The 10,392-nt window shown below is 36.9% G+C and overlaps 1 protein-coding gene across 1 annotated transcript; it reads left to right on the top strand.

The window, feature by feature from the left end:
- The first annotated feature begins 2,509 nt into the window (after positions 1-2,509).
- On the top strand, positions 2,510-9,349 carry LOC140545842 (G-protein coupled receptor 55). The gene is made up of 3 exons (XM_072668845.1): positions 2,510-2,683; positions 4,726-4,776; positions 5,761-9,349. The coding sequence occupies exons 2-3, from the start codon at positions 4,762-4,764 to the stop codon at positions 6,688-6,690; spliced, it is 945 nt and encodes a 314-aa protein (XP_072524946.1). The 5' UTR covers positions 2,510-2,683; positions 4,726-4,761; the 3' UTR covers positions 6,691-9,349.
- Positions 9,350-10,392: the final 1,043 nt, after the last annotated feature.

Raw genomic sequence — 10,392 nt, 5'->3', positions numbered from 1 at the left:
ATATCTTCCTGAGCTGTACCTATTAATTACCTTCATTTTCAGATAAGATCCAGATCCAACTGAGGTTAATGATGTTATTTGTAACTGTACAACTGGAAGGGTGTGCAAACCTTTGCACAGGCCACACTTTTCAAAGGAAATATTGTGATGTTATTTTAAACAATTTGCTGCAGAGGTTGTTTTTATTTCTTTTCACTTCAACAAAACATGTGATTTGGTAATGAGAGTTTCTGTAGTCAACTGTACACATAGAGATGAAATAATGTTGAATAGAAAAACTGCCGTGAACATCTGGGACAGCTCAAAAGCTAATTCAACTGTTTACAAGTTCACCTCCTGCCTCAAACTGGTAGAACATCGATTGATGCTAACTTTGATTAGAACCTTAGCCGTGTTATAATCAGATAAGATCGTTCACATGGCATTTACACAAGCTGATTACTTAACTTCGGTAAAATCAGAGTAATAGGGTTTGCATACACTAGGCGCTGTGTAGTTGTATATGGGGATTTTCAAAAGAGGTTTCAGCAAGCTTGTATTATTGGATCAACCTGAGAACTGCTAGATAACAATTTAATTTACCTTGGCTTCTATAGCTAAGTTCCTTTTGCTTCAGCAAAGCTGAAGTATATTTTCCAGGTATACTTTATGAGGTAAGTAAACTAACATCAATAAACTAGTAGTACACTTGTAAATGTAATGTAAATTTCATTACTTCGTAGGACTAACTATTTTCTAGGTGTAGGTGTAATCCACCCATCTTCTTCATGTTGTACTTCAGATATACTAAAAGCGAACTTAGATATATGCTGTTTTTTATGCTAGTTATATACTAGTTGGATAAATAAATATAGGAGCATAAGAACTTAAATCATGTAGTTTGCATCATGTAGCCTCTCTGAAATCTGTCCCACTTTAAACCACAAGCCAAGTTTACTAAAACTTTATGTATAGACCAAAAATACTTCTCCGTATAGTCGTCAGTATAAGCCAAGGGTCCCTAAATATACTCGCTTGTTTAAAAGACACTTACTAATAACTAGGGCTGGGCGATATGGTAAAAAATAAATATCAGCATATTTAAAAACATTTTTCACGATACACAATATTTATCACGGTACATGTAATCGCAGGCTAAACACATCAGCATCAACAGATTCTTAAAAGTTTCATATTCAGATACTCTCTCTTTCTGAATACAAGGATTTTATCGAATTAAAGCAGTCTAAATACACTGTTGGTAATTAAACCTGAAGTTGATCAGTGTTTATTAAGCACTTACGATATCTTCAATGCGCTTAGAAAAGCATATTGTGTATCATCATAACATAATTGATCTTGATACGATAAAATATTATCAAATTGCCCAGCCCTACTAATAGCATACTTTAATTAGCAACTTTTTTTGTAAGGTTAGAACATGAAATTGGGACACTAAAGCACAGTGTTCGTTTACAGCTCTAATAAACCGAAAGTAGAAACATTAGCATATTAAGATTAAGATCTAGGGACCATTTCCAACCACTTCTTGTTTTGGCTTGTGTTAATAAATGTATCAAATTGAGACTCATTACATTGAATCAAATGATGAATGCTGTGCCTCGTAACACCCCTACAAACTCTCTCAAAGCTCTCATGTGGTGCAAGCATAGGAGACACCAAACCATGCAGTTTTGTTCCCCTGTAAACATGGAAATGCAGAACTTTGGCTAGGCCATGTGAAATCACACTTCTGTGTTGTTCAACATCCTCAAAGGGAACATTTCCACAAAATTCGCAATTTCATTATAACTGAATATAACTGAATGAGCAGCTAAGTTGATCTTTGGCAATGTTTAGTTAACAGTCCTGTGTGTAATATTCTGATGGTTTTTGTATATTTAATCCAGTTCTTCTTCTTCTTATTATTATTATTATTTTTATTATTAAGGCGAAAGTAAGTGTACTGGCTGGGATCTGGTACCCAGTCTGCTATTAAATTGGATTAAATACAAATAATGACTCATCTTCCTAAAGAAACAAGCAAATGTGTGTAATGTGGACTTGATTACACCTGCACCCACACATGTTAAATGAAGTCAGTCAACCCTGCTGTCACCTGTTGTTGGGTTAAGACAATCTGCTCATTCATGAAAGAGCCCTTTCCCATTTTACCCTGTGATTTTGAAAACATACAGAGCATTCTCTCACTCTTTTTCACACACATCTATTTATATGTGTCTCTTTCACAGGAAATGGCAACATTCTCTTATCTACGATCAACTTCCCCATACCCAGGTCTGGGGAACCGTCTCACTATATAACTACGTTAAAAATAATAGTAGCCTCATGTAAATTACTGTGACGTTAGGTAAGTGTTTGGGAATGGACTGTAATTTTAAACCCATGGTGATAGATCAAAGTCTGTTTGATTTAAGACAAGAATAGCCTGTATTCACACAGCAGTTGATTATCGATAGGAAAGGAAAAGGTCAGTTGAATCTTCTATACCAAGCTAGACGTACGCTAGGCTGTGTGCTGGTTCCAGCAGACAGTGTGACGTCCATGCAGACTGGTAGAATCATAGCTTTCTCTAGGCAAGGATGTGGTTGCAAAGTTTAAAAGAAGAAGTGTTTTCATCTGACACCACAGTCTGCATTCAAGTCAGTGTCAGGCACTAACATCGGAGCAGCACCTCACCTTGGTAAGTGGAGTTAACTCTGCTCAGAAATACACTGTAAGCTGAAAAAGGTGTGAAACATGCTAACAGACAAAAGGACCAATTTTAGTTCTGTCTTGCTCGACAAGTCTGTCGAGCCATTTGTACTTTCTGTTTTGGTTGGGTTTTGTTTAATCTTAGACACTGGGGCACTTTAAAATGCACCTGTTTTACAGTTGAGAGATCCTGTAAAAATACTGTACTCTTGTTTTTGCACATTTTGCACATACAAACGATGTGAACAAACATACCTAGGTCGGTTACAAATACAAGATGCAATAACTGCTGTATATCTGTATTTTTAAGCACATGAGAATCCATGCTGAATACATTTTCCCGTTCAGATTAATAGTATTTATTAATAAATAAATTAACCTTAATAGTTAGTAGAATTTTAAAAGTATTTTTTCAAATGAATGTAGGAATTTGCAGGACTTAAAGAAGACATTTGTAGCGCTTGTGGTTTGAAGTCGACAAAAAATGTAAACAACAATGTGAAGAAAGGAAAATGAAGCTGATGAAACACAAAGGACTGATTACAACAAGACAGGAAGATTTTGACAGATCAGAAACACAGGGGTGTAGGTGTGACTTCAAAAGCATAAGGAGGTCAAAACGAAGCCCTACTGAATCATTACATTACAGTTCCAAAACATTTAGCACTGTAATTGTCTCAGTTTCAAAAGCAGCTCTGCAAAAAACTAAAATTTTTTACACCCAGAATGGAGCTGCAGGGTTACACTGGGTACGTTTGAGGCATTTGAGACACTTTCTCTGCTGCCTACATTTGTGTTCTTTGAAATGCAACGAATAAATGCTAGAACATGAAATCATAAGAAGGAAGTAAACTGAAGAATGGAAAGTAAGGGTTGCTCGTTCAAGCGAAAGGTCTAACGTATCCCTAACAGACATTGATTTCACTGTGCTGCCGTTACACTATTTGCAAAAAGTGTGCAATTCAGCAGTGCTAGGTTTCAAGTGCCTTGTGAGAACCAAACCACAAGCCATGTGCATGAGAAGAGGAAGGCAGTGTTACGAAAGTTTGATTCTTTGAGTCATAATTCAGTTCACGTTAATATAGGGATAACATCTGAGTGACCAGTTTGAAAGGAGAACTTGTCTATAATAGCCTGTGCCGCCCACGTCTTAGGATTCTTCTCCATTTCTGCGAATCCGTTATTTAAATTATTCAGGTCGAGTCTGTCAGGTTTTTAACAGGTTATGCGTGATTTAAATCTGAAGAGGCAAGGTGTGCTGACGACAGTGGTAACCTTTGTGGTGACCGCCACCACCCTCTGCATGTTTGTGTTTGTGTGTATGAAGGAGAGGATATTCAGAAATCATTTTCACATGATCGCTGATCACACTTTTTGTCACCACTGCCATGATACATATTCATGTAGGCAGAAAACCACAAACTCTTATTTGAGAGAAAAACAATTCAGTTCAACCAAGAGAAATGTTATTTCATTTACAAATAAAGAAACAAGCAAACAATATGAAGAAGTGTATATGATATGATACATTCAATTAGAAATTAATTGAAAAACTAATTCAGCAATTAAAAAATGTTCCTATCCTAGACTCATTTGAGTTCTTTTGAATGGAGCACATTTCAGGAAGATAGTAAATAATATTAAGCTTGAGTTCTTAAATGAAAGAAGTAAACCTAATGTTTTATCATAAACATTGATTTAATTGTACTGCTGTTGATTTGTGGGGGATTTGTAAAGTATATGATTGTCTAGTGGTAGTTTAAAGAAATATGCATAAATTATAAATATTGCTTATTTTTGTACTTTTTTGTATTTTTGTGGATAGAGATGGGCAGATTATGATTTTTCTTTAATTCACTGCACGCTCTCATTATCTAATGGTAATCTGCTAAACCCTAGACTTACCACTGTTATTATCTTAAGACTTATATTCTCCGCTGTGGAGTTATGTGAAGTGTGTAGAATTTAAGGGATTTGTTCCACATTATTTGTACATACTATTTATAATTACTGTGATTGTGACTTTTACAGAGCTCCGGAGTGTTCTCTCCCAAGAGAAATGCCACAATGAACTCAACAAACGTGAGATACCATTATCTGTATAGATGTTATGTTTCTGAGAAGTGTCCAGATTCACTTTCGATGCATTACATGAATTGTATTGTATTATTATCTGTAACCAGATAATAATACAGTACCATAGACAATGTGAGGTATTTTGTATTTCATGTTCAATTCAATGAACATTTAATCCAGATTTCAGAACAAGGTGACACCTTATTTTGATGGTCCACTGTAGTTGCATTATAGATAGCCTTTGTTCGTAGATGATCACCATACAGATTACTCTCTATTTATTGTAACTCAACAATATGATGATGTTTTTAAAGAAATACTTTAAAGGTATAAGTTCAAACATAATCTCCATCTGGCAGATGGTCAGTTAACACTGACAATCATTTTGACACAATTCACAGTACCTATTGACTCAAAGCACACTTGCTAAATATAAGGCAATTAAAGGCAATTAAATGTGGTCTTTGCTACAACACATTATCACATAGACCACAAGGAAGTTCAAATGTATTAAATGTTGGACATGAACCCAAATAAAACAGATTGTTCTTCCTAGAAATTACACAACTTTGTTATTATTTTTAGCACACCCTGTAAAATACTGTAGAATGCTGTAGAATGCGTATGTGAGTAGGTGTAAGTGTGAGAGAGGAAGATTGAGGCAATGACTCTTCACTAACACTGACCATGATGTTAAAGTAATGCATCAGCGTTGTCAAGCTAATCTCTATCTGACACATCTGTGGCGTATGGTTGATAGCCATGGACAATAATTTTAACGCGATTCCCAGTAGCTGGTAAAAGAACAGAAAGCCTGTTGACTCAAAGCATACTTATAGTAGATGTCAATGAACAGGTGCTTTCCTGACTGCCGGGAAATGATTGCCCATCATAACTGACCGTGTGCTATAGGTTTCGAAAATTGCTGAACTATTCCATTTAAGGGCTCCTTTTAGCAAGCAGGTAATTATCATTCTTGTCCCCCCACAGAGTTCAGTCATGAACCGTACATGTGACACAGATAGCCAAGTCATGAAGTCGCTGGAGATGGTCATCTATATTCCCGTCTTCGTCTTTGGCCTGGTCATGAACATCGCCGCCCTTGTGGTGTTCTGCTTCGTGCTCAAGAAGTGGACTGAGTCCTCCATCTACATGACCAACTTGGCTCTGATGGACCTGCTTTTGTTGCTCCAGCTCCCCTTTAAAATGCACGCCGGTCAGAACGAGTGGTCACCTGACCTGATCAGCTTCTGCTCCTTCTTAGAAAGCCTGTACTTCATGGGCATGTATGGGAGCATCTACACCATTGCATGTATTTCTGTTGATCGCTACATTGCCCTATGCCACCCGTACCATGCCAAGTGGCTGCGGTCCAAGAAGAATGCACGGATTGTGTGCTTGACCATCTGGACGATCGTTGTGTTAGCGACCCTGCCCGTCTACACCTTCCGTAAGAAAAGTAAGGAAATGTTCCATTGCTTCCATCGCTTTTCAGACAAGGGCTGGCACACAGCACTCATCATCTGTTTAGAGGTGTTTGGGTTCTTGCTTCCCGGTCTTGTGCTGGTGACCTGCTCGACCCTAAGCATCCGTGCCTTAAAGGAGTCTAGTGCCAACATCAGTGATAAGCAGGCCGGGACACGAATCATCTACAGCAGCATTTGTGCCTTCCTGGTGCCCTTCACCCCTAGCCATGTGGCCATCTTTTTCCAATACCTGGTGCGCAGTGGAAAGATCTCAGGCTGCGAGGACACGCAGAAGATTGCCCTGTTTGTGCAGCTCTCCATAAGCCTGTCCAATGTCACCAGCTGCCTGGATGCTATCTGCTACTACTTTGTAGCCAAAGAGGTGCGCACCAGCAGTAGACTAATCAGGCGGTCAATCAGCAGAATTAAAAGTAGCAGCACTTCAGAAGTTTAAAAAACCCCACTTTTTGGTTATCGTATGAGTAACCTCCCAAGCTCTCAGGCGGTTCTCACGCGATGGGAGCGTGCCGAGCTGAACAGAAACTTCAGAGATGAATGGTCGAAAGCTGATGATGCTTGTGGAGATTCGTTATTTATAGGACCTTTTTAAATCTAATCTTCATTGAGGATTTGCGAATGTTTCAAGACAACCTTGCCTTTTGTATGGTCAACCAAAAAATGTAAGCAAGGTAAGATGGACAGGTTGCTGTATGTTATTAAGTGTGTGGTGTCAGCTGCTGTTCATTTAGAACTTGATGATGAGTCTAGATTTCTTAGAGGTCTTTTTTTTTTTTTTACACCGCTCGTCAAAGGTTTGACGATGGCTTGCCTTGTTTTGAAATGTGAATGTTCTTATTGAGTCAATTCTTTAAAAATGATACCTGCAAGAGTTTTCAAATCCAAAGAATTGAAACGTACAAATACTTTTGGTATGTATTGTCTCGATTGGCATGGAGAGTAGGTTTGCATAAAGAATGATTCCTACAATAGTTTCATACTTTAACCAGTTTATTAATTTGCCAGGAGGGGAGAGTTGGGCACAAACTAACTTGATGTTAAATGTATGTTGGATTTTTTCTGTGGTTGAAAATACTTTGTCAGCCTCTCTTCTTCCTGAAGCTGCATCATTTGCGTGCTTTGACAGTAAACTGACAGATATTCAACCTGAAGACTTGTTGTACTTTTAAAGCAGCTTGTATGTCATATAGGTTTTTGATCACTGCAGTGTGTGAATAAGTCAATGTATTTCATTAATACTTACGGTGCTTGTAACAGTGAGCTTAAGTAAAGACCCTTCTCGGCGGGGCTAGTTGTAATGCCTCTCCAAATATATATACCATATATAAATTTAACAGCTTAAACAATTTTTTGTTATTGATTGTAAATCAAATTTTATCAGCTGTAAAATTAATTACACTGATATTAGAATATACATTTGCCAGGATCTGACACATCATTTTACACTAATAATGCTTATTTGCATGCAGGCATTTTTACATATTAGGATAGAAAGAAATCTAGTTTGAGCAACAGTAAAGCATCATTTTATCAATCTTTTTAGCAACCATTACAACTGGCCCCTCAGTCTGTTACTGGGGCAATTAACTTTGGGTTATTTTTTTCCCCACAAACAGTCAGTCCTGAAAACTAATTTTAAACAAAGTTCTAATGTCTAGAAGAGATGTTTCAACTGCTCGTATAAAATATTATTTTGCTTCTATGCTTTTAGAATTACTTAGCACCATCAAACAGGTTGGGTTGTGCCCTACTCCCCCTGATTCCTGAACGCTGACATCATAACAAAGCTATTTACTTAAAATATAGCTGGTTAGTCCTTTAGGCGCTGACATGCTCATTAGCATTAAAACACTTTGAAAAGACATGGAGATTTTTTTATAGAGATTTTCCTACAACTTTGTGTTGGTAAATAATATACTGTGAACAGTCAAGTGAGCTATTTCTTAATTGAAATAGAAAAGTGTACAGAAGTGTGTAGGATGCCTGCGAGTGGCAGCGCTATCAGTTTCCACCAGGTAGGCGAATGAGTGGGTCCAGGCAGCATGCCGGCTGTTTCATTCTGCCTCAGGCAGAAAGTTTCTGTTTGTTCAACCATCAGTGTTTTATAGTGTGTGAGATGTATGACACATGCATGCGTAGCATGATATTATTTAAACTGTACAACAGTATTATACCTGTATTGTCATCTCATACAGTTTTGTTGTATACATGTATTTATTCCTCTGTGGTCCATTTGTGATGTTATTCAGTAACATTAAGAGTTTATTTTTTGTATTTGTTTCATTTTTATTTTTCCAACCACTTTTCATCCCTTAGAGCAGTTTTGTGCTTTTCCTGCTCAAGCACACATTGATTCAACTCATCTGTTAATTGCCAGGCTGACTAGAATTGTTAAAGCAGAGAAATAAGCAAACCGTGTTGGACTCCAGCCCCCGTCGCTCAACCCTGCCTTAGAGTTACAGTGAGTTTTTGGTACTGTGCTTTTCAGTGTTTCAACACTTAACTGAAATGTGAGTGGACAGGGCTAAACTACTTTACGCTGAATAGGTATAGGTAAATGCATTAGTTTTGTGACATCTTAGTTTATACATATTGACTGTTTGGACTAAGGAGTAAACAATTTGTTTTCAATTGTAAATCAATATATTATCGCTGTCAGAACAAAACCTTGGATCTCCAAAACAACAGCTTTACAGGAGAAAGAAAAAACCTTTTTAACTTTCAGAGGAACTCTGAAAGTTGAATCATTTCCATTGGTCCATTCATCACAAAATACTGAGTCAATGCAAAGAACAACTTCCAGATTCAGACTGTATCAAAAAGTGAAAAACAGCAAAAAGGGAGATATCTGGTTTTGTTTCAGGAGACAAGGATATGTATATATTTAATAATATATAATACGTATAGAACTACTATTACTATAACATTATATATTATTATATTATATATTAGTTTGTTTTCTTAATGTGGCATTAAATACTAAAGGGGCAGAATTATTGAATAAAACAGCATTGTAAGTTTTATTCATATGCTATATGTCTTCTTATGCTCAGGTTTGATCTTCAGTATAATACAAATAAATCACTAAAAATGAATTTAACTTGTATTAGCATGTTTCTTTTCCTTGCAAAATCAAGTTGTGGAGACTCAACTCTGGAGACACAATTATAGCAGATCTGTTTTGGGGTCCTGGCATGCACTGGCATCCAATTTCTAGAAGAACTGCAATAAAAAAAGTATTTGCAGTATTTTTTTACAGTACATTTTTTTTTTAACAGCGTCATGGTGGCGATTTGTGGCAACTTCAAATTGAGAACCAGATTTCAGACTTGAAGCGTTAGCTGAGTGTCATAATGACTAATAAAGCCTAAGTACTAGCACTCAAAAGCAAAAGAAAAAAAAAACCTGGGGAATCACATTGACAATATTTTCCGTTCCAAGAATTCATAAACAGAATCTCAGTCTGTAGCATGTTTTCTTTTTTAAGATGCAAAATAAATTGGAATAAAGGACTTTGGAAGACACTTCATGTTCATAACTATGTTACTGTCACGATCACAATTAATCATCAATTTCATAGGTCCTAAAATAGAACCCAAAAGACTCAGCGAGATGTGCTACCGATGTGCAAACCGTCGCCAAATAATTCACAATATTTTCTGCATTAGGATTAATGACTGAATAATAAACCTATGGTTCAAGGGGTTCATCACCAATCATTTGGATAGAATTTGGATCAAAATGAGACTAAACAAGTTTGAAAATGCTTTATGCTTAACTATGCTTACTCTCATTAGTATAAAATTAAGCTGACCTCTTTTTCTGCGCTTTCCCATATGTCCAGACACTTTTAATTGTTGTACTTTATACCCCTGACATTGGCTGTGTGGTCATACAAGAGTAACAAACAACAAACCGGTAAACAAATGAGGCTAAAGTAAACAAAACTATGCCAGTCAACTCTGTACAAAAAAACTAAACAGGAACAAGTACACCAGTGTAACGTTTCTGCACTGTGGTGTCGTGCAACTCAAACATGCAGTGCACACGGAGTTCATCGAGATGAGACAAGAGATGAGAATAACAAAGGTCATCAAAGGGTAATAGTGTGAGTATCACTTTGAACAGGATTTCTAAC

This window comes from Salminus brasiliensis, chromosome 23 (genome assembly GCF_030463535.1).
Source record: "Salminus brasiliensis chromosome 23, fSalBra1.hap2, whole genome shotgun sequence".
Lineage (NCBI taxonomy): Eukaryota > Metazoa > Chordata > Actinopteri > Characiformes > Bryconidae > Salminus > Salminus brasiliensis.
This window is presented reverse-complemented; position numbering and strand designations above follow the sequence as displayed.